At 42.3% G+C, this 24597-nt stretch overlaps 1 protein-coding gene across 2 annotated transcripts in view; it reads right to left on the reverse strand.

Moving 5' to 3' along the window:
* Positions 1-24597, reverse strand: part of ASH1L (ASH1 like histone lysine methyltransferase) — a 149144-nt gene that overhangs the window by 23542 nt on the left and 101005 nt on the right. For both annotated transcript variants that reach the window (XM_026658096.2, XM_026658097.2), the window contains exons 7-11: positions 11135-11229; positions 5512-5585; positions 3875-3920; positions 3506-3614; positions 1142-1348 (exon numbers count right to left, since the gene is read on the reverse strand). In XM_026658096.2, the coding sequence (XP_026513881.1) occupies positions 1142-1348; positions 3506-3614; positions 3875-3920; positions 5512-5585; positions 11135-11229 (531 nt within the window). The remainder of the gene's footprint in view (positions 1-1141; positions 1349-3505; positions 3615-3874; positions 3921-5511; positions 5586-11134; positions 11230-24597) is intronic.

Genomic DNA, 24597 nt, shown 5'->3' on the forward strand with positions numbered 1-24597 from the left:
CTGTGTTTGCAGCCATAGGCGCCGACTTCCCCTCTTTCCCATGGGTGCTCAACCCCCCTCTGCCCCCGCCCGCCCCCACTCCATCCCTCCTATGAAGCCCCGCCCCTGCCCTGCCTCTTCCCACCCCTGCCCCACCCCCATTCCAACCCCTTCCCCAAAGTTCTCACCCCAACTCTGCCCCTATTCCAACTCCTTCCCTAAATCCCCACCCTGGCCCTGCCTCTTCCCCGCTTCCTCCCCTGAACATGCCACATTCCCGCTCCTCCCCCTCCCTCCTGGAGCATGCTAACGCTGCCAAACAGCTGTTTGGTGGCGGCCAGGCGGGAAGCGCTGGGAGGTAGGCGGAGGACCGGGGACACGGCATGCTCAGGGGAGGAGATGGGGTGGCGGGTGAGGGAAGCTTGGCTGCCAGTGGGTGCAGAGCACCCACTAATTTTCCCCCAGGGGTGCTCCAGCCCCGGAGCACCCACAGAGTTGGCGCCTATGTTTGCAGCAGGCTAGCATGTCTGGCTCAACAAGACAGGGTACTGAAGTCCCAAGGTGCCAGGGAAAACGGGCTCAGAGGTAGTCTCAGCACATCACGTAGCAGTCCCAAGGGGGTTTTTGTGACCCAACCCATCACACTGGGGTTGGACAGTTTCCTGGGCTACGTCCTAGGGTAAGAGCTACTCCTCCTTAGCAGTGCAGAAATGGGTTCAGCCATGTCAGCAGCTCACTCTTCAGGTAAACATTATATCTATCTTCTGACTGAACCCTGACAGTAGTTGGTATGTAGTTAACTTGACTAGGGATTTATTCCTTTCATCAAGTATTAACGATCCCACGTGTTGTTCTTTGTCTCTGTATCTGCCTGTAAAGGCTCATTTCTTTTCCTACGCAATGCTGCTTGCTGATTCTGTCTTGTACAATTGGAATCTGTAACAGATGTTACAGAGACTAATCACCTTTCTCAGTTTGACTGAAGAAAAGTTTATTGATTAAAATGATAAATTCTGTTTGTTCTACCTGGTGCTAGTGGATAGAAAAATACTGCCCCTTCCTTCCCTCCTCATACTTGGTAATTAATTCCCTGCAGGGGAGAACGTGTTCTCAAAGCTGCTTAGTGAGTCTGCCATTTGAAACAGTGATGACAAGTTTCTACCTGAATTCTTGTTCACTCACAACTTCTCCCAAATATTCGATGATAAACTGTCCTGCTTTCAGGGGCTCTTTGGTACGAATACCCCATCCTTTTTCTTCAGCACGGAATCGTTCCAGACACTGCACCCACTCATGTCTCTGAATCCGCTGGTTACAACATTGTTCACCACAAGGGCAAGTGTTAGGGGAACACTCAGCAAAGATCATTCTAAAATCAAAGACAAACAAGCTAAAGGAAGATGGTAAACATACATGGAGAGCTGCTGTTCAAGCAAAACACACTGTAAATCCTTTTAAAGGTGTCACTTTTCCCCAAATCTCTGATGATAATGGGATCCCCTTTCCTTCCTCTGTCACAAAACTGATACTATCTCAGTCCCAGTTCCTATCTCAGAAGTAGCAATGCAATGAGCTGTCTATCACATGGAAATTTGTAGGTCTACACATCCAAGTGAAGATGCAGAGCCAAAAAAACTTCTAATTAGAGCTGATTGGGAATTTTTGACACAGCTTTTTTTGCTTGTAAAATGGCAATTTGTCAAAACAGAAATTGTTCCCGGGAAAGGATTGGTTTCAGTGAATTTCTCAGTTCAAAATTTTTTTTGAAACAAGTTTAGAAATTGTTGAAATGTCTCATTTCAATATTTTCAAAATGAAAACTTATGGTTATAGGTTCAAAATGCCTTTTTGTTTCAAAAGTTAAACTAATTATAATACAATTTTTTTTAAATAAAAAGGTCGAAACTGAAATTAAACATTTTGATTGATCTGAAATGATTTTTTCATATTAATTTGTAAATATTTTTGAGATTTGAATTTTGAGTCCTGATTGGGGATGAATTTTTTGAGATTTTGAAAAATCTTCCCAGGATCAGAAAAGCATTTCCTGCCCAGCTCTACCGCTACTATGCTTCTTACAGGGGACTGTGGCATAATTTATGTATAACATTTCAACAGTCTCCAGTCCTGATTCTCCACTCTTTTATGTCAGTTTAGCTGCTCTGCAATTTCAACAAAGTCACACCGTGGTGAAGAAAATCAGGCTCAATATCGCTTGCATTTTGACTGGCTAGTAAAAGGTATAGAAATCTCTTACGCTAATCTCTGGATACCTATTATACATTTGTGCAACCTGTTTTTTTCAGAATCCCCAACATTTTTTTTCTTTCTGCTGAATTATCCATTGGGAGAATGTTATGATTTTAATCCTGGAGAAGGAGATTATGGATTGGCTCTGCTTCTGAGATGATGAACAACAACATTTTTGGTACAGAGTTCCATTTTAATTCTTCCAGTTATGCTGTAACACAGGCCTGAATTGGAAAGGGCAGTGAACTCCATGGCAATATTCCAAGGAGGATGAGTAAACTGCAGATGCTTCATTCGGGGGACGTGTTATGCTGAACAGGAAAACCTGATCTTTTCATACCTCCTGGGATTAAAGATTAGAAAATTTAAATAAATTCTTAGAAAAATCTCATTTTTTCTGATGCCACTGTGCTGAATGGCAGGAGAGCTTTGAGGGACAGGAGCACTGGGGAGATAGGGTGGTGTTTAGATTCAGGAACAATGGGAAATTAATGAAATTATCATTTTTTTTAAATATAACCACTCTGGTAACCTAAATTATGCAGACTAGAGCTGTGCTTAGCACGCAAGATCTGAAGAACTTTCATAAGCAAAGTTGATTTAATCATAATGAAATGGCAAATTAGTCTAAGATGTTATTTGATTACTAGTCCCTAAGATTGAAGAAATGTCATGCTCTTCCCTACAGAGAACTGTTCTGGTAGTCATGAATGGAATCCAAAATCCCTATAATGTGTCTCTGTTCTTACTTTCTTCCTGGCTCTTCTCTTTGTGATAATGACTGCATTCTGTTTCTCTCCCCCTCATGGGATTCCTGCTCTTTCTTCATACCTTCCCTTCCCTCCTGAGTCATCCATTTCCAGCTCCATCAGCAACTGCTCTTTTCTGAACATAGATTTGACCTCAGAACAACTGAGAGATTCCTTCCTGTCCTCAAACTAAAGTTCTTCAAAAGGAAACATCAAAAGAATGGCTTCTACTATTGTCCATGGAGTAAAATGGGTCTTTGAAAGCTTCAAGCACAGCCCAATAGACTGCTTACCTGTCTGAGGAGGGGAGAGAAATAGCATGCTCTCTTATTATTAAAGCGGTAGCCAGTAAAGGAAACTATGCTATATGCTTCTGTATCCACACTTCGTTGTACTGGGATCATTTCAGACTGATGAGCTTTGGATCACACCCAGCACATCTCTTTAACTTTCAAATAGTATCAGTTTATGGCAATTAGCCTGTTAAGGGAAATTCCCTTATTCTGCTTAGTGAGTACATTTCCTACCTGTTAAGACAGTCATCTAAACAGCCCTTTCCATTGCTATCATCTGGTTTCTTACAATTGCAGGTGGTGGCCTCATAGCCAGAAAGAGGCTTAACATCTACATAGACATCTGGAAAAAGAAAAAAGGAAAATACATCATTTTTCCAGATTAAAACAGCTATTTGAAATGCTTTCACCCCAATAGTAGAAAGCTGAGAAGGTGGTGGACGGCCAGTCCTTGGTGGAACAGAGGGTGGTGGAAAAGTGGAAGTCATGTCAAAGTTCCATAGTTACACTGCTTAGTGTAAGGCACATGTATAATGACACCCTATATTAAGTAATAAATAAAATAAATAAATAATAATAATAATAATAAATAAAGTTACTTACTAGAACGGATTTTTTTATAAAGTGGGACATCTGGCTTTTTGTACAACTAAAAGGAAGAAAAAGAAAGTTCTTACTTAATACATTGCACAGCTGCAGCTGCCATTCAGAAGTGTCAGGAAAATGATGGGCATGCTGTGTTCATATGTATATGTTTATGTTAATTACTGGATAATATATATGCATAAAGATTTCTCTTCATCAGCTCAGGCTACTTCTCTGTGTGCAGACATCAGAAGAGAGATTAAAAATGTATCTGAATAAAAAATACCTAAGCTTAGAGAGCTCATTGAACACAATTTCCAACATGGTTTATTCCTCCATATTGTCTGACCATAGCAAGCAGGAAAAGTCAAACAGAACATCTATGGAAACAGACATAGCTCTTTGGGGTAGTAATATTTCCCTCAGCATTACAGTGAAAAATATTTATTTAAAATGACTGAGTAGGGGCACCCGCTCTTGTGGAAGTGCAGTACACTTATACTCAGTACAGTGGGAAGGAGAGGGAAATCAGAATTCAAGCTCTGGGCTGGAACCAAGGGAAATGCAGATCCTTTTGTCAGAATAATTTGCTATATATAAGGAGAGGACAGGAGATAAAAGGGAGTTCCCACTGTTACATATTTACTCTATAAGCTATTACAGAACTAGATTTCAGCTGATAATTCAATATAAAGTAACATTAATTGCTTCTCCTTTTAATTGTGTTTTAAAAGAATAATTACAATTCACTTTTTGTGTGTACTGCCCTAGTAGCCCCCTTTCAGTATCAAATGTCTCAGATATCATATTACAAAATATTCTATAAGTGTTCAGATATTAGATGCATAAGGAGTGTATACAATTTTAAACTATGTAATATTATACTATAGATAAGATATTGATAGATGTAGATAATCTTAAAGTCAAAGCCAGGAACTCTCCCCAAGTAGAATGTCAACAGCTTTCACTATTTTAAGATTAGACTTTGGTGGTATTCTGATGAGCACCTGGAGCCACACTACCTTGGGAATTTGTTTAGCTCATTTACATGGCAAGGTTACATCTCCTAGAGCTCATTTCTTGCTGTGGAGCTGGAGCTGGATTTACCCTGCCTGTGTTAAATCACTTGTGGAGACTTCTCAGTTAAGAAAAAGAAAATAAATCCCTATTTTTAGTCTTACATTCTTTTTAAAGATCTTTAAAGTGTGTAACTGTTAAACACTCTCTCCATTCCCCTCAGTATGAAAATTTCAGCTTGCAAATGAAAAATAAATTCCATTCTGCTGGGACTGATTCAAGAAAAATAAGGCCTGAAATTTTTCAGTGCTGTTGGCAGTACATCTGAATTCTCCGGAGGCGTGTCTCAAAGCAGATCCTTATAAAAAGTAGGCGGGCTTCCAAAACAAAAGTCCATAGCCAAATTAAAGATGGGCTTTTTTCAGAAACCTAGTGGACTGCTGCTATTTTGCAGGGAAGGGAAAAATGGAAATTGTCCACATTAAATATATACATGCAAATTATTTTTTTTCTCATTAACGACATGAATATTTACCAATATTCAGAAAATTTAACTGTAGCTGTGGTATAAGAATCCTAGTCTATTTCTAGCATTTCTGAATGCAATCTTGGCACTTAGTAACATTTTTGTCTTGTACCTGATTATGTTTCCACTGCCAGAGGATGTCGTAGGGCAGCTGGAAATCTATTCTCTTCTGTCTCAGATACTTCCCTGAAACAAAATGGTTTATATGTCACACACTCATTCACATATACTCATGAGGAAAGAGGACCATGAATGGGCACAGAGCCCAAATTCTGACAGAGCCCCTCAGTCTCTGAAAATAGCAAAAGGCACAATAGCAGAAATCCTCAAAGAACATTTTGTTTATTAGGGGCAACACAGGAAACATGTCAATAAAGAATCCTTCAAAACATGCTGGTGGTGTTGGCTTTCCTCTAGTGTCACAGCTAGGTTTATTCTTATGGGTACTGAATGAGGTTTTTTCACACTGTAACATACTCATTGTTATTACTGGGACAGTGTGTACAGTGGGGTCCTGGTGACCCAACAGTGCAGTAACAGATCTTTTCCATTAGCCTCTTAAGTGGGGTCACAAACTGTACTTCCAAATATGAAGATTGGCTTGCTGGGGAAGGTGAGAGGGGAAAGGCACTCTGCTTTCTGCGGAGAGGGGTCTTAAACTGTACTTTGATGACTCACCTTAGCTGCAAACAGCAGAGTTCTGTGATCTCTCTAAACTACTGACAACAATGCCAGGAACTCTGCAGGGGTTCTCACAGGAGAGGTCACTCTAAAGCGAGAAACTGGAAGGCCAGAATACATTTTACAGATATACAAAGACTTACCTTTTAATCTTCAAAAGTGTTTTCCTCAAGAAGGTACCTACTCTGGTTTTGCAGTATTTTTCACATTGTAACATCTCAATGTTATTACTGGGACAGTGTGTACAGTGGGGTCCTGGTGACCCAAGAGTGCAGTAACAGATCCTTTCCACTAGCAATTTTCACAGTTGTGCTTTTAGGTCAGGACTTCATCCTGACATTTGCTCTTCAAAACTCCCTTTCCCCAAACAATGTACTAGTATGTAGAGGATGAGTCTCTCCCCCCTCCCCGCACCCCACCCATGAATGCACTGAAATGGGATCTCAGTTAAATTTCCAAAAGGTGGGACTATCCTGGATTTTTTCCCAGCCTGACTCAAAGTGAACTTTTCAGATCCATGAAGCCCTGCCCTCTCTGTCAGAGAAACACTGTGGAGAATTTATTTTGCCAATCCTCATTAAAAATGTACTTCCTATCAGTGTGAGATGTCTGTAAAACAAGCAACTTTTGCTCTCCCTTCTGCACATTCTTCTGGAAAATCTGACCAAGTCATCTGATAGGAGCATCCAACTGAGTACTTTAAGAACCAGCTGAGTCCCCGTCAGTGCTTCCCTTGCTCCTAGTATGTAGCACTTAGCTGGGCAATACAATTGGGTGTACTAAAATATATGGCAAGTAGATAGTGAATAGTGTTCTTAAGCATTCAATCTATTTTACATTATGTTTTATCCAGTCAGATTTTCTCAGGAAGGCCCATTTCCCCCCTACTTATTTTACCAAAGTGAGCACTAGGACTATTACTATGTGTATACTACTGTTTATTATATGACATGAAAAAAGATGTTGGAAGAAAAGAGGAATTCTTTAAGCATTTTTGATTTACTAAATCGAACAATGAAGAGAGGAGGAGGATGGATGGAAGAGACAGAACAATTTGCACTGAACTATACTTTGTAAAGAGAGACGAGATAGTGGCTGGGTTGGTTCTTAAGTATCTAGACAAGACTTCCAGAACTCTGCCCAGACTTGATTTCTTAACCAATGAGACAGTGAATGGCTCTTTTGCTGGCATTATGCTGCATAATTTAACAAGGAGATCTCTAAAAACAATTGTATCTGCCTATGCAGTGCAGGGTTCCAGTATATATGAAGTGCTTCCTGACTCCAACAAGCTCCACATCTTCATATCACTTCCTCTTTCCTAACCAATATAAGTGACCTGAATAAAACCTGTTGTTCAAATGTTCTTTTTGGAGAGGTATCTACAGCCCATCCTACTGTTTTTGTGTAAGAGATATTCCTTCCTATTTCAACAGCCGGTGTCAAACAGTTAGTAGAGGATACAGATACTACGTAGTACAAATCTGTTGTAACTTCCAGAAATGAAGTTACTTAAGGAGACTTGCTAAGGAAAACAGCTATCTGTCTGGAAGGAGAAGCTCTGTCTCATATATTATTCATCAGTAACTTCTAACTAGGAAATCTCAAATAAAGTTTGATACTCTCTCCTTAATTCTCATTACTGTGCCCAAAGAACTAGAATGATCTAGCACAGATAACAAATATATACAAAAAGTTTCCACAAGCCTAATTTACACAATAGATCAGAGGGGTCAGGAGAATCCATTAGGGTCTAATGTACTAACTCTTAAGCCCATTACACCCTAAGAATATGAACCAGTGCTGAAAATGACTTTCAATAATTGGTTACCATGAACTGGTATTAACAGTGGCTTACATGTTAAATGTAGATTTGACAAGACCATTCCTAATAATGTTTCAAGGGGACATGGTATTGAAAAAACATTTTCAGCAATAGTTCAATTTCTTGGTGTACGCAAAGTTTCTGCCATTAAGAACCTGGCTACTACAAGTGTCAGGGTTTGATACTGCAAACACCAGGACTTTTTAAATTAAAATTAAAATGTAGTCCTGTCATTTTGTTGGGATATTGCTGCACAGATCTGAAACCAAAAGGGTGAATAAAGATGAAGTGTCAGCCCAGTGCCCAAACATCCTGGCTTTCCTGGGTCTAATCAAGCCTCTTCATGTTCCTCTAGCAATAATTTTTGTGGTTTAATTTAGATTCAAATGCATACCTCCATCATTGAGAAAACTGGAAAATAAAAATTGTAATGTTTTCCTTACAACTTACTCTTAAATTAGTTTTTATTTTCAAAGCTTTTTTTATCCTTAGCAGGTTCCAGGAAACAGCTAAATCTGCTGGGAATTTGCTTTCACTTCTATGACCTCACTGAGTGAAACAAAAGGCTCTTTCAAGTGCCCTGGCACTGAGCCTGGAGAATATGGAACGTTCTCTAGCCCTCATTAAGCAGGCACTAGTAAAGTTATCTGGCAGAGAATTAAACCTTGTAACACTATTAAACCACTCTCCAGCTACCCAATACAGAGTAATTAAAGCTGCCTTATCTTTATTGCAGAAGTTTGTTTGTGTCTGCTGGTACAAATAAACTGGAGGTCGTGGCTTTGTGTGGAAAAAAGAGAAAAGGATCATTGCATTGCATACTAAATCTGAGCCTCTAGGGAGACAGTTCAATTGTGGGACAAAGCCACATGAACTAATAAAAAAAGGAGGAACTTATTGAGAAAGTTCACAAATTTCTTGTTAATATCTTTAATTCTGAAATTTGAATTCTTAAAAGTTCATGGTTATTGATTTACACATGAAGATCTATCATATCCTTCAGCTGCTGTTTTATTAAATAAGCTAACTTACAACACAACACACAAGGGGTTGGCTAAGGGAGACATTCTAATCAGACAAAAACATTTGGTGGCACAAACATTCTGTTTGAACAATGCAAAGTTCCCTACAAACCCCTTTTCCCAGTGTAATGTTGCAATACAAATCAATAGAACACAGGGAGTTTACACCTATTAATCCTGGGGGAATTCTGCGCCACTGCGCATGCGCAAAATTTATGTTCCCCACATATTTCTTTGCTCCCCTGCAGAAAAATCACTTTCTGATGGGGAAGCAAAGGGAAGCCACAAGAGCAGTCATGCAACCCTCCCCCAATAGTATGTTTTGGGTGCCCAGGGCAGTTGACAGAGATGCAAATCACTGTGGGTCAGGAGGCGGAACTGGGGAAGGCCTGGCTGGTGGCTCCTACCCTGTGCCGGGCTCAGCTGCTAGTCTGCGCTGGGCTGGGAAGGATGGGACTTCCCCTTCCCCTGCACAGCATCCGGGGCCAGGTCAGACCCACCCCCAGATTTCTTCCCCGGCTGCAGGAAGCTCTGCAAACTCCCCCTCCCCCTCTGCGTCCTACACCCTTTGCTCCTCAGCTGCAAGGGGAAGGATCCCAGTACAGTGAGCTGTTCTCCCATCCGCCCAACTCCCATGCATTCAAACCTCCTCATACCCAGACCCTCCCGCTGAGCCTCACCCCCCCGCACTCAGAACCCCCTGATGAGCCCCACTTCCCCTGCATCTGGACCACCCAGATCCCCACCTCACCAAGCCTCAACCAGTTGCACCTGGATCCCCACCACACTGAGCACCACTTCCCCAGCATCTGAACCCTGTACTAAGCCCCCCACACTGAGACCCCCCCGGCCGATCTCCATACCCCCCACACCAAGACTCCCCTCCCCACTGAGCCCCAACCACCTTCACCTGGACCCCCCTACAAAGTCCCATTACCATTGCACCCAGAACCCCCCAACATGTGATCTCCCACCTCTGTGCAGCCAGTGACCTGTGCTTCCCAATGCCATGCTGGAGCCTCCGCATTTATTTGACAAATAAAATATGCAGAATTTTAAAATATTGTGCACAGAATTTTAATTTTTTTGGCGCAGGATGTCCTCAGGAGTAACCTACGTGTTCTGCTCAGTGCTCTAGACAATTGTGTTCAAAAGTCATTTTAGATTGGTTGCTGCTATACTGGGAAGTGACCTGTTTCTGAAAGTCCTCAGTCTGGAAGTCCTATGTCAAACTATAAACTAGTTTGAAGCAGTATAATCTAGTTGTCTGAGTATGTGACTAAGAGCCAAGAATTTGCTGAGTTCTAATCCTAATGCTACCACTAGCACATTGCGGGTAAAACTGACCTTTGTGAAAGAGAGTCAGCACAAGACCGATCCATCACTTAAGTCTTATTTAAACTCTCAAAATAAGACTGAAGTGATGCACAGGTCTTGCACTTGCCTTCTGCACAAAGGTGAATTTCAACCTGCGTGACTTTGAGCAAGTGACTTAACCTCTCTGTACCTACTCTTTCCTCATCTAGAAAGTGGAAGCTAAAAACCTTCACAGGTATGTGGGAAGGATTTATTAAATGTTTGTGTGGGTTTTTTTTTAAGAGATGTAACAAGTGTTCATTATTTTACTGGTTTCCATCCTACTTTAATACTGGTTTGAAAAGAAAATTATTGTACAACATTTAAGCAAAGTATATAATGTTTAAAGAATAACATTTATTTTCTGATTAATAAACCAGTATGAAAACTAGATTAAGATCTTGACAATGTAGAGTAAACAGAAAAATTGCAAACAGTAAAATCCAAACAATAATTGAAGAAAAGCTTTTATTGTATTTCTCATCCAGTCCATCTTGTTCCCTTAGAACTCTGAATGATGAAAGCATTCAGAGTCTGAATCAAATGAGTTTGATACAATTTTGGGGGCAAGAAACTTTGGTTATTGAAGAGCTACAAAGCAATTTCTAACGCACAGAATGCCCTTCAGTCTGAACTGTTAGACTGAAGACAGTTCACAGAGAACAGAGGAGTGAGTATGAGTTCTGACAGTTAAAGAGTAGGTGAAATGAGTGACCCTACAAGAAAAGGGCAGAAAAAAATGGGGAGGAAAAGGAGAGAAAGAACAGACAATCTAAATGGAGAAGTTTAACCCCCAACCTGAGGAGTGGCACTTGATTCTCAGCAATAGAAAACATACATGAAGTACTCACCAACATGAATAGGAGCTGGGAACAATCCATGTTCATGCTCTCCAGGAGTGTACTCCAGCTTCTCTTTCTTTAATTGGATCAGGCGGCTCTTTGGGCTGAGAATGAGAGGCAGAAAGAAGCAGAGAAAGCCAGAGTGAGAGAGTTTTATCACTTGTGAAAACACCACTTTCTATGCTAATGAAGGTATTAATCCTCTAGTCTGTCAGACAGTAATGGTCTGTACCACTTTTCTGGACCTCTACCACTCTTGAAAATCAGGCCTTTTCTTGGATTCAGGGCTTCTGAAGGTCAGGCCACTTGTATTTCAGTGTCTATATATGAATGTAGGTATCTTTAGGCATACTATTTTGAAAATTGTAACCTTGACTCATATAGGTTATTTTTATATGTCATATTTACATGGACTAAAGAAGATACAAACTCCAAAAGCCTAAATCAACTTTCCAAGATGTTTTCCAAGTAGACCTAACCCACCTGTTTCAAGACTAATGGTCAAAATTATTTTTAATTGTATAATTTCTTTGTGGACAATACTTAAAGGGAAAACATCGACTTGAAAAATCACATTTCCATCTGAATATTTGTACCTACAGTTGTTATAAGTAATGTCCAAGATTACTAGAACAAAAAAGGTAAGAGATTAAATAAAATAATATACTCTTTTTTCAGTTTGCTTAGTTAGTGCATTTGATAGCATTTTGTGTATAGTCAGTTTCATTGTTTTATTGGCTGCATATGCCCTCCTCCAAACCCTTCAAGAGGTTGTTAACCAGTAAAACAGCAGAAGAGCTGAAACTAAACAGACAGAAAACCAGCAGAGGAAAAGGGGAGGGAAAGAAGTGAGTCTGAGCACATTTGGTATTGTAGATCTAAGGCATGCTCAACAGGCCCATCTAAACATGAACAGGGGGACAGAAAAATTCTAACTTTTATTTAAAGAAAATTTTTTAAAGAACATACCATGGCATAGTATTTAAAGGGTACTCAATCAGAAAATGGAATGTTTAGTCATCAATTAAAAAAACCCAACTTGACATTGATACCAGAGTTTAAAGCAGGGGTGGGCAAACTTTTTGGACCGAGGGCCACATCGGGGTTGCGAAACAGTATGGAGGGCTGGGTAGGGAAGGCATAAAGTTAAGCATGTGCATGAGTTTTTGCAGGTTTGGGACCGAAATAAATAAGAAAAATAAAAAGGTGGGAAAAAATATTAACTCAATTCTACATATGGAGAATTGAGACAGAGAGATTAAGTGACTTGCCAAGGTCACAGAGGAAGTCTATTGCAGAGCAGGGAAGTGAACATGAAGTCCCAAGGCAGCACCTTATGCACAGAACCATTCCTCCCCCTCTTTTACATTATTATTGTACTTAGCTCTTAGTGCCTTTCATCCAAGCACTTTATTACCTGAGAAAAAATTAGGATGATCCCCATCCTATAGACGAGGAAACTGAGGCACGGATAGATGAAGCAACTTTCCCAATATCACACACTGAATCAGGGGCAGATGCAGGAATGGAACTGAAGTCCCAACACTCCCAGTCCATTGTTCTACCTACTAGATACACTTACATTTGTTACTTAATTCCAAGTATATATACAACTTTGCTTCAAACTCATTTATGCATTTGCTTCTACATCATTATTTGTTGACAGTGTTACTGGCCTCGTGGATAAGGTGGAAGCAGATGATGTGCTATATGTGGATTTTAGTAAGTCTTTTGACACAGTCCCATGTGACATTCTCATAAGCAAACTAGGGAAATGTGGCCTAAGTGAAATTACCACAAGGTGGTGCACAACTGGTTGAAAGACCATAGTCAAAAAATGTAGTTATCAACGGTTTGCTGCCAGACTGTGAGGGTGTATCTAGTGGGGCCCCACAGAGGGCAGTCCTGGGTCTGATACTATTAAATATTATAATTAATTACTTGGATAATGAAGTAGAGAGTATGCTTATCAAATTTGCAGATGACACCAAGCTGGGATGGGTTGCAAGCACTTTGGAGGACAGGATTAGAATGCAAAACTGCCCTGACAATTGGAAAATTGGTCTGAAATCCACAACATGAAATTCAATAAAGACAAGTGCAAAGTACTTCACTTAGGAAGGAAAAATCAAATGCACAATTACAAAATGGGGAATAATTGGGTATGTGGTAGTACCATTGATAAAGATCTGGTGGTTACAGTGGATCACAAATTGAATGAGTCAACAATGTGAAGGAGTTGTGGAAAAGGCTAATATTTGGGAGTGTATTGACAAGAGTGTTGTATGTAAGATACTAGAGCAGGGGTAGGCAACCTGCGGCACGCGAGCTGATTTTCAGCGGCACTCACATTGCCCGGGTCCTGGCCACCAGTCCAGGGGGCTCTGCATTTTAATTTAATTTTAAATGAAGCGTCTTAAACATTTTAAAAACCTTATTTACTTTACATACAACAATAGTTTAGTAATATATTATAGACTTATAGAAAGAGACCTTCTAAAAACGTTAAAATGTATGACTGGCACACGAAGCCTTCAATCAAAGTGAATAAATGAAGACTCGGCACACCACTTCTGAAAGGCTGCTGACCCCTGTACTAGACGTTATTGTCTTGCTCTACTCAGCACTAGTGAGGCCTCAGCTGGAGTATTGGGCACCACACTTCTGGAAAGATGTGGACCAACTGAAAAGAGTCCAAAGGTGACCAACAAAAATGATAAGGTTTAGAAAATCTGACCTCCGAGAAAAGATGAAAAAAAAACAACAACACAGAACATGTTTAGTCTCGATAAAAGAAGACTGAAGGGGGACCTGAGAACAATCTTCAAATATGTTAAGGTCTGCTATAAAGAGGATGGTGATCAATAGTTCTCCATGTCCACTGAAGATAAAAAGGAAGTAATGGGCTTAATCTGCAGCAAGGGCGATTTAGGTTAAATATTAGGAAAAGCTTTCTAACTATAAGGGTGGTTACGTTCTGGAATAAGCTTCCAAGGGAAGTTGTGGAATTCCCATCATTGGAGGTTTTTGGGAACATACTGAACAAACACCTGTCAGAAATGGTTTAGGAGGTTTACTTGGTCCTGCCTCAGCATAGGGGACTGGACTAGATGACTTCTTGAGGTCCCTTCCAGTCCTCCAAGCAGTTAATAAAAATACTGAATTGTACTGGACCCAAGACAGATCCCCTGTGATCTGATATGTCCCCCAGGTTTGACAGTGAACCATTGGATAACTACTCTGTGTATGGTCTTTCAACCAATTTTGCACCCACCTTATAGTAATTTCACTTAGACCACATTTCCGTAGTTTACTTATGATGTATGTAGCCCACCATCATGTTGGTTCTCTTTTAGCATTCATGAATATTACACACCACCAACCTTCACCCACTTTCTTTCTCTGTGTCATCTAAGTTATAATGAATATTCCATATTTTGGTTAGATATCTTCATATACATGCAAGTTTCCTGAGACTGAAAAACATCTTCCACATCACAAGTACCCAGTGAAATCATTATAGCCTCTATCATGTCAACTACCTCTCCTGTTTTCATTTCATTTGGGGCAAGACTGTGACCAGCCACTGCACCTATGTTCAAGAGCCTCCCCAACCTTTTCATCCCCTGAACAGAACCCAGCCACAATGCTGTCCATGGACTTCCCGCAGTTGCAAGGACTACTCCTTGCAGCACCACCCATGGGGATTCACTTTTTTGCACACTAGCAAGTCAAGCTGAGCACATACTGCTCCCTTGAGGATGGGTAGCTCCAAGAGACATAAAACTCCTCTTGGTGGCAAAATGCTACCTGAAGATCCCTTGGAGCACATAGGCACAAGTGAGTCGTTGGACATCAAATACTGTATTGTTTGATATGATATATTCATACTGAACTTGTGAATTTTAAGCTAAGTGATGCACAATTTCTTCCCTAATAAACCATTCCAATATGTTCTCTCAGACAGAATTCAGTTATTGGTCCGCAGTTAACAGCTCTCCCTTGCAAGCTTTTTCAAAAATTGGCGTATCATCTGCTTTCTTCCAATCACCAATAATCCTTACTGTATCAAACATCATATAAAATAAAGATGCCAGTGGCTCTGCCACTAACTTCTTAAAGAGGACCTGCAAAAGGTGCGTTACTTTCCCCACCTGTATAAGGGGTATAATATTTACCCACCTTTTTAATATGCTTGGAGATTCTTGGATGAAAGGTGCTTTATAAGTGCAAAGCATTATTAATTATTATTATTATTTAATATGAAAATACAAGAGTCAAACAGTTTCAGTATATTTTCTTATTATATATATAGTGCCACAGGTATGCACAGTGTTTTACAGGTAAAAATAACCAGAGTACAAGGAACTTAAGAAGGGTCTGAGTTGCTAACAAAAATATGCAATTTTTCATTATAACAGCTGCTGTGCCAGACGAGTGGAGGGTAGAAAATATACTCTGCTTTACCTCCAGTACCAGGCAAACTGAGTGAATGGATAATTAAAGACAGAACTATAAAACACCTGCACGAAAAATAATAGGATAGGGACAAACCAGCATGGCTTAAATAAAGGGAAAAAATTTGTCTCTCCAATATAATAGAATTCTCTGAGTGTGTGAACAAAATAATAGATAAAGGAGGACTGAATTACAATTTATCTGGACTTTCAGAAAGTCTTCAAATGAAGACCCACTCAAGAGACTCTTCAGGAAGCTAAGTGGGCATAGGGTCAGTAAGCAGAAATTGGCTGAGTTAGAAAACAAAAAGAGTAGGATAAATGATGAATTTTCAACCAGGCAAAAGTTAGCAGTTGGGTGCCCCAAAGTTCCAGACTAGAACCTGTGTTTTTTTAAAATCTCTATAAGAAGGTTCCAGGATTGGCACTGTGTGTCACTCTGAAGCCTAGAATGTCTGTTGAGTCAGTGTGAAGTGTTGGAAACAGCTACAAGGATGGTTGAGAGCTCTGTTTTTTAGATTTATCATCTTGTTCAAACATCACTGAGATTTGTATTCTGTTTCCGTCAAATTATTAAATTCTCAGCCATTTTGACTTTACAATCGACACCCTGAGACAGCATGGAGTTTCAGCTACAATAAGACATGTAGCTATGCCATGCCAAGCGGCCTAGACCACTGTGATATCAGAGGTAACAACCAATCACCACCCTTACCCTATAGCTAATTTGTATGTAACAATTTCATTGGTTGTATGAGGGAGACAACACAGGTGGTGGATTTCTTGGCCCAATTGCCAGAGTTCCTCAAAACCACCAATACAACAAAACCAGCATGCATAGTAACCCCAAACACATATAGCCCCTCACCACAGAAGATGCTCCTCATTCTCCACCTGCACAAATCAACATAAATCTCCTTGCACAACCAATGAAATTGCTGCATGCAAATTAGCTGACTGTACAAATTATATCCGTGTGACAAGATGGGCTTCTAGATACAGTATATATTTACTAATGACGTAGAAAAGAGGCTTAACAGTGAGATGGCAATGTTTGCAAATCGCACAAGATTATTTAGGAGAGTCAAAACTGAAGAAGACTTTGAGGAATGCCAGAGGGACCAAACTAAGGATGTTGAGTGGCCAGCAATGGCAGATGAAACTCAGTGTTGACAAATTCAATAATTTAAATTAGAAGCAATAATTTGAACTATTCATGCACCTTACTCTCTAAATCAGCGGTTCTCAAACTATGGGGTGGCCTCTGATGGAGGCATGGGCATATGTCAATGAAGGCGTCAGCTGTGTGCTTTTTTGTGAGCGTGTGAAGAGCTCTGGCTGTCAGCCCTGGATGTTGGGAGCTTGTACAGAAGGGCCGTGCACACTCAGGAGATGGGGATAACGGAGACAGACAGAGCCCTGCTACCCAGGCTTGGGCTCTCCTCCCACCCCCCGGCTCAATCCCTCACTGGGAGGCAGCCTGGGCTCAGGCTCTCCTCCTCTCCTGCCCTATTCCTCACCTGGAGGCAGCAGGCTGCGGGTTTCAGCCCCAGGGTGTCAGCATCAACGTAGAACTAAGAGTGGCAATGGGGCGGTAAGTCTGCTGTGAAAAATGATATTCACAAATATCTTTTTACATTGCCACCTTTACTTCTGCACTGCTGCTGCTGTGGAGCTGCCTTCAGAGCTGGTTGCCCAGATAGCAGCTGCTGCTCTCCGCTCTGTTTCAGAGCTGGATGGTAGTATATGTACTTGGGGTTCGGGGGACATAAATGACTACAGACACAAATAAAGGGGGGGGCGCGATCAAGTAAGTTTGAGAACCACTGCTTTATATTAAATGTAACCATTTTGGAAAAACAACTGAGCACCAGTGGGCATAGATCAGTGAAAGCTTCTGTTTAAAGTGCAGTGGTGGTTAATAAAGCAAACAAAATGGTAGGTTGCTACAGAAAAATAATGCTGAAAAAGGTGATGATGCCGTTATATAAATAGATATAGTTCTGGTCAACTATTTCTCAAAAAAGATGCAGTAGAAATTAAAAGGGTACAAGAGACAGAAGGCCAAAATTATTAAAGGCCTGGAAAGACTTCTATATGAGAAGCCACTGTAAATATTAGAGTTGTTTAGTTTAGAAAGAAGATGAATAAAAGGGAACATGATAAAAGTATATGAAATAATGAATGGCATGAGAAAGGTAAATTGTATGGCACACTTTACCATCTCATAATATAAGAACATGGGGATAGCCAAGGAAAATGAAAGGGAATCAATTTAAAACAGGTGCAAGGAAATACTCTTTTACACAGAAATCAATTAGCCCATAAAACTCATTGCCACAAAATCCCACTGAGACTAAGGCTTTAGTAGATTTAAAAAAAAGAAAAAGATTAGACATTTATATGGATAGTGAGACCAACTTCAATTACATTATATATGATAAAACATATATACATATAAATAGTCCAGCTTCAGGGCATAAGACAACTACCAACTGAAAGAGATAGGAGAAGTTTCTTACTAAGGGCAGATTATTCTGTAATGTTGATTCTGGAGATTCTAGCCCTTCCTCTGAAGCACATAGTATTCTCCAGTAATACAGATAGGATATTGGACTTCATGAAATTCTGGTTTGGCAGTTCAGATATTACACACAAATGGAGGATACTCTAAGGAGAAGATAAATTTTTACTTATATAAAAATGTGTGTCTGTTTCTCTGCAGGTTTCAGAGTAGCAGCCGTGTTAGTCTGTATCCGCAAAAAGAACAGGAGTACTTGTGGCACCTTAGAGACTAACAAATTTGTACTCCTGTTTCTCTGCAGTTTCTAAAGGGTTAACATTAGGTGCAAACACTACTGACTTGGAAAGGGTGTAAGATCTGGACGAGTTATCTTGGTAAGGGTGAATTTTAATGAAAAGGAAAGTTAAACACAACGTCAAGGATGAGAAGCCACAAATAATGGGAGTTCAGGTTCAAGTTTTATAAACATAAATACGGTACAAGTGAGTTCAAAGGAAAGTCTCTCATAACATCATACATCAGGAAAATGTGTTGCATAAGTCAACAGCAATATGCCCACATGTTCATACTGGGACGATAAAAGACAATGAGTTATGTTAGGTAGGAGTTTGTGGGAGGAAATGAAGGTTTTGTTTTTGTTTATATCAATGATCTTTATGGGAAGGCTTCTCTCTTTCACTTCACAAAGGCAAAATGATGGCATCTCAGAAACTCAAAAGTAGGGTTCCCTGGGTGCCAATTGGGCTGCTTTCTGTGGAGATGGTTTTATCAGGGAAGAGTCAGTTTTCTTTTTGGACCAAACGTGGAAATTTAGTAAACAGATAAACCTCACTACAGATGGTAAGTGCAGTAGGAATTCCCAGCACAGAGCTGACTGTGTTCTCACAGTCACGGATACAAATGCTTGCTGGAGCCAAATGGCTGCATGTTATTGATGAGGACAAGCATCTAATTATTTCCATGCCTTACACTATGAAGTATTTCCCCCAGTAAGTGAGTACAAAGAACTATTCTAGCTGAAGGCGAGCATTACAGATTGGGGACTCTCCAAACAGGCAGCACATGCCACACCCATTTTCCTTCACAGACATGAGCACTAGATTAGGGCCCAGATAACTTTTCTACAGCCACCAGGGAAATGATTCCCCATGACAGTTACAACAGAACAGCTTTGATGGGAATCTGTGGAAATGACTTTTTCAGATGTAGCTAAGTAAAAATATAATCAGGGGTACCGAAGGGATGATTCCTCTCTCTATCATCCCCTCCTACAATTTGCTTTGCTTCTTTGTGGATAAATATAAAATCTCTACCTTGCAAAAACAACAAGGAGTCTGGTGGCACCTTAAAGACTAAGATTTATTTGGGCATAAGCTTTTGGGTAGGGGTTTTTTACCCACAAAAGCTTATGCCCAAATAAAACTGTTAGTCTTTAAGGTGCCATCGGACTCCTTGTTGTTTTTGTGGATACAGACTAACACGGCTACCTCTAATACTTGGCACCTTCTACCTTGCAGTTACCATTCTTCTCAGCAGTGGACTAAATGGGACTCTCTTCAAAAGCCATCAGCAGTAGTTAGTCAGAGCGGCTGCTGTAGCCGGCATGAAGCACTTGGTGATCTTCAAGGATTGAATGTGAGGCCTCTAGAACCCCCCTAGTCCCAGTCAGATGGTTAGGGTAATGCAACCAGAAATGCTGTTTTATTTTACTCCTACTTCCCCTTCTTTATGGTCTTTAACCTGTTATCTTCTCCATTTCTGTTTTTCTCCTTCCTCACTCTCTTCCACTACTGTCTTCCCTTACTTCCCAGGGTTTAGAACTCTGTAGGCAGCAAAATGAAACTTGAAGAAACCTGTAGCCACATTTTGTTACGCCAAGGGGAAAATCAAAGTAAAAGAAAAAACGGTTACCTACTTTTTCGTAACTGCTGTTCTTCGAGATGTGTTGCTCATGTCCATCCCATTCTAGGTGTGTGCGCGCCCATGCGCACAGTCGTCGGAGATTTTTGCCTTAGCGGTATCCATAGGGTCAGCTGTCATGTCAATTCCATTCTAGGTGACTCACAAGCAGTATCCTCAGAGGTTAGCTCAGAATTCACAGTCTAGCAGTTTGCAGTACTGTTCTACCGAAGCCAGCATCAGCCCGGGCCTGCTGGGTAAGTGCATGATGGGACATGAACCTGTGGACGGACGACCAGATGGCTGCCCCACAGATGTCCTGGATAGGCATTTGGGCTAGGAAAGCTGCCGACAAGGCTTGTACCCTGGTTGAGTGGGCGGTGACAATCGCCAGAGGTGGCACCTGAGCCTGGTTGTAGCAGCAGCGAATGCGGGCAGTGATCCAAGAAGAAATTCTCTGAGAGGACACTGGATGACTTTTTATCCTGTTGGCCACCGTGACGAACAATTGCATTGACTTGCAGAATGGCTTGGTCCTTTCAATGTAGAAGGACATCTAGGGAATGCAATCTACGCTCCTCCTCCAATTTATGCAGCTTTGGAAAAAAGACAGGTAAGTAAATGTCCTGGCCCATATGAAACTGCGAGACCCACTGGGACAGGAAAGCCGGGTGTGGCTGCACCTGGACCTTGTCTTTGTAGAAGGCTGTGTAGGGCAGTTCCAAGGTACGCGCCCTAATCTTGGAGACTCGGCAGGCGGACATTATCGCAACTAAGAACGCGACCTTCCAGGACAGGAGAAGGAGAGAGCAGGAAGCCAGAGGCTTGAAGGGGGGGGTCCTATGAGGAGTGACAGCACAAGATTCAGGTCCTATTGCGGAATGGGGTCCCGGACGTGCGAGTAGAGGCACTTGAGGAACCTGGCAGTTATGTCCTGGGCGAAAACCAACCTACCCTTAAGTGGCGGACAGAAGGCTGAAATAGCGGCCAAGTGGACCTTGATAGAGGAAAGGGACAGGCCTTGGAGCTTGAGATGCAGAAAGTAGTCCAGGATCAAAAGGAGAGGCCTGCTCGGGCCAAATACCTTTAGCCGAGGTCCAATAAGCGAACCGCTTTCATTTGGCCAGGTAGGTCACTCTGGTGGAGGGCTTTCTGCTGCCCTGCAGGACCTGCCGGACAGCGGCCAAGCACTCCTGCTCCTCTGCATTTAATCATGCAGCAGCCAAGCCATCAAGTGCAGCGCCGCCAGGTTCAGATGCAGAAGACTACCGTGGTTTTGGGACAGCAGGTCCAGCCTGAGCGGCAGCCGTAACAGAACATCCACCAAGAGGTCCAGCAGCATGCAGAACCAGTGCTGGCGCAGCCAGGCCGGTGCTATGATGATTACCTTCGCCCTGTCCTGCTTGATTTTCATGAGGACTCTGTGAATCAGCAGCACTGGACAGAAGGCGTACAACAGAGCCCCGACCATGGGAGCAGAAAAGCATCCGACAGGGAACCTCTGTCGATTCACCCAGGGAGTTCCCCACCTCTGGAAGATGAAGCTGGTCACTTTTGGATGGAGGGACCATTCATGGCAAGACGAGAAGGTCCTGTTGAGGTGATCTGCCAAAGCATTCCTGGCCCTGGGGAGATGTGCGGTTATGAGATGGATGCCGTGTACACAGAAGTTCCAGAGCATGAGGGCTTCCTGGCAAAGGGCAGACGACCTGGCCCCACCTTGTCTGTTGATATAGAACATGGCCACAGTATTGTCTGTCAGGACCTGGACCACCCTGCTTTTTATGTGAAGTAGGAAGGCTTGACAGGCCAGGTGAACCGCTCTGAGCTCCCTGACATTGATGTGTCATCGATCCTGACTCGACCAACAACTCTGCGTGCTGAGATCGCCTAGGTGGGCTCCCTACCCCAGGTCCATGGCACTGGAGATGAGGGTCACAGACAGGGATGAAGCTGTGAAGGGAATCCTCTCCAACACCGATTCAGGATTCTGCCACCATGTGAGTGACGACAGTACGTGTGTGACCAGAGTCCCAGGGGAGCCAACTGAGGTCACTCAATTAGGGTGAATTGCAAAGAATGGGACAGACAATCCCCAAAGCTGGTGGATAGTCCAATACTTAGATTTACCAAGCCAGCACAAAACAGCTTCTATATTACCTCAGTGGTTGCCCAGAAGCCAACAACACAGTCCCCTTGAAGTAACCCAGCCTTAGGCCTCCACCTAGACACCCAAGTCAAATATGATGAGGATTACTGAAAAACTTATTCATCATATAAAAAAGTTCTACCAATCTCAAAGGATCAGACACATTACCTCCCAGGTTAATGAATATTCTAGATCTTTTGGGTAATACACGCTTACAGCCAATTCTTATTAACTAAACTAAAATTTATTAAAAAAGAAAAGAGAGAGCGAGTATGGTTAAAAGATCAGTACACATACAGACTTGAATACAATCTTGAGATTCAGATTCATAGCAGAGATGGCGAGCTTTGTAAATGCAAAGAGTTAATAGGTTATAGTCCAATGTTTACATTCAGGGTGGTCCAGTCAGCGCTGGGATCTCAGTCCCTATGGCTTAGGCTTCCTCTGCATGAAACCTCAAGCAGATCTGAGATAAACAGGATAAGGACCCAAGCCATTTTTTACACAGTTTCAGGCCTTCTTTGACAGCCAGGCTGTAGCCCACGAAAGCTTATGCTCTAATAAATTTGTTAGTCTCTAAGGTGCCACAAGTTACTCCTGTTCTTTTGACAGCTTGGTGTCCTTCCACGAAAAATAGGCACTCATGGGAACTTTGAAGTGGACCCATTTCCTAAGCATCATCGTTAATTATCCACACAGATTAACATAAGGCAATTGCCTGTTTTTCCATCATTCGCAGATGATTTGCTATACATTTCAAAGAGAGATGAATACAGCGATATCCTATGTTTACAGAAACAACTAGGAGTAGAAGTGGGTTTTAGCCCATGAACGCTTATGCCCAAGTAAATTTGTTAGTCTCTAAGGTGCCGCAAGTACTCCTAGTTGTTTTTGCTGATACAGACTACCACTCTGAAACCTATGTTTATAGTTCATTTAAATGTTAAGATGTCCTTTTGATCTCTGAATTAACAGAATACAGCACAGACAGGGACTCTTTGATTACATTGTTGACCACTACCAATACACAAAAATACCAACATTATCTCCCCATATGTCTTTAAGGGTTGAATTTGAGTCATTTATCTTGCAGGATGCTTAACCCTTTCCAGTCATGCATCACAGTGTGGTCCGGACCCTGACCACACGGTCCGGGACCCTGACCACACGGTCCATACTGTGTCTGCTGGGGACATAGACTGATGCCAGCCACGTCTGTAGGGGCTTGAAGCAGAGCCACGTGTGCCAGACCATGTAAGTGCAGGTCGACATGTGGCCCAACAATTGTAGGCACGTGTGAGCTGTGGCGAGAGGCTGGGCTTGCATGCATGAGATCAGGTCCGCCATGGTTTGGAACCAAGCTTCAGGGAGGAAGGCTCTGGCCTGAGTAGAGTCGAAGACCGCTCCAATGAATTCTATGCATTGTACACGCATTAAGGTTGATTTTTTCTCGTTTATCAACAGCCCCAGGTCGCGACAGGTGGAGCAAACTGCAGGGTGTAGCCCAAAGATATTATGTCGAGCACCCAACGGCCCAAGGTCAGCCACGACCAGGCCGACCAGAAGGGGCACAGGAGGTTGAGGAAAGAGCAGGGGGTTGGATCCTGGGAAGTGACTGGGGCGCCGTCCTCAGGCGCATCCTCAAAACACCTGTTTCTGGCTTCCTTGTCCTTTGGAAGAACCAGGCTGGGCGGAGGAATGGGAAGCCGAAGGGTGACGCCATTTAAATCCTTTGTCTCTGTCCTTCTTTCTGTAGGAAGTGGACTGGGGGACACCCCAGGATCTAGATGGAGGCAGAGGCGGTGGGGGACGGAAATGCTTTCTAGCCTGCGGAGTGTGAAGGCCCAAAGAACGGAGGGTGGCACGGGAGTCTTTAAGGCCATGAAGCCGTGCTCTGGTCAGCTCTGAAAAGAGCCCTGCTCCCTCAAATGGAAGGTCCTGAAGGGTAGTTTGCATCTCCTGGGACAGCCCAGAGGACTATAACTAGGAGCTGTGCCTCATGAGTGACCACCGCGGAGGTGACTACCCTGGCTGCTGAATCCGTAGTGTCCCAGGCCATCTGGAGGATGCCTCTTGCCACTGCTTTGCCCTTGTCTACCAAGGCGGCGAATTCCTGGGCTCAGTCCTGTGGGAGGCCCTCCTTAACCTTGCTGATGGAGTCCCACAGGTTGAAGTTGTACCTGCCTAGCAGGGCCTGATGGTTAGACACCCGAAACTGCAGGCTGGCTGTTGAATAATTTTTCCTGCCAAACAAGTCCAGCCTTTTGGCATCTTTATTTTTTGGCGTGCCACTCGCCTGTCCCCTTTCATTAACAGTGGACACGACCAGAGATCCTGCTGGAGGGTGGGTGTACAGGTACTCAAACCTCTTTGCGGGGACATAGTACTTCTTTTCTGCCTTGTTGTAGGTAGGCAGAATGGAAGAGGGGGTCTGCCACACCGA

Source organism: Terrapene carolina, unplaced genomic scaffold (assembly GCF_002925995.2).
Source record: "Terrapene carolina triunguis isolate 2854851 unplaced genomic scaffold, T_m_triunguis-2.0 Scaffold397, whole genome shotgun sequence".
Taxonomy (NCBI): Eukaryota; Metazoa; Chordata; order Testudines; family Emydidae; genus Terrapene; species Terrapene triunguis.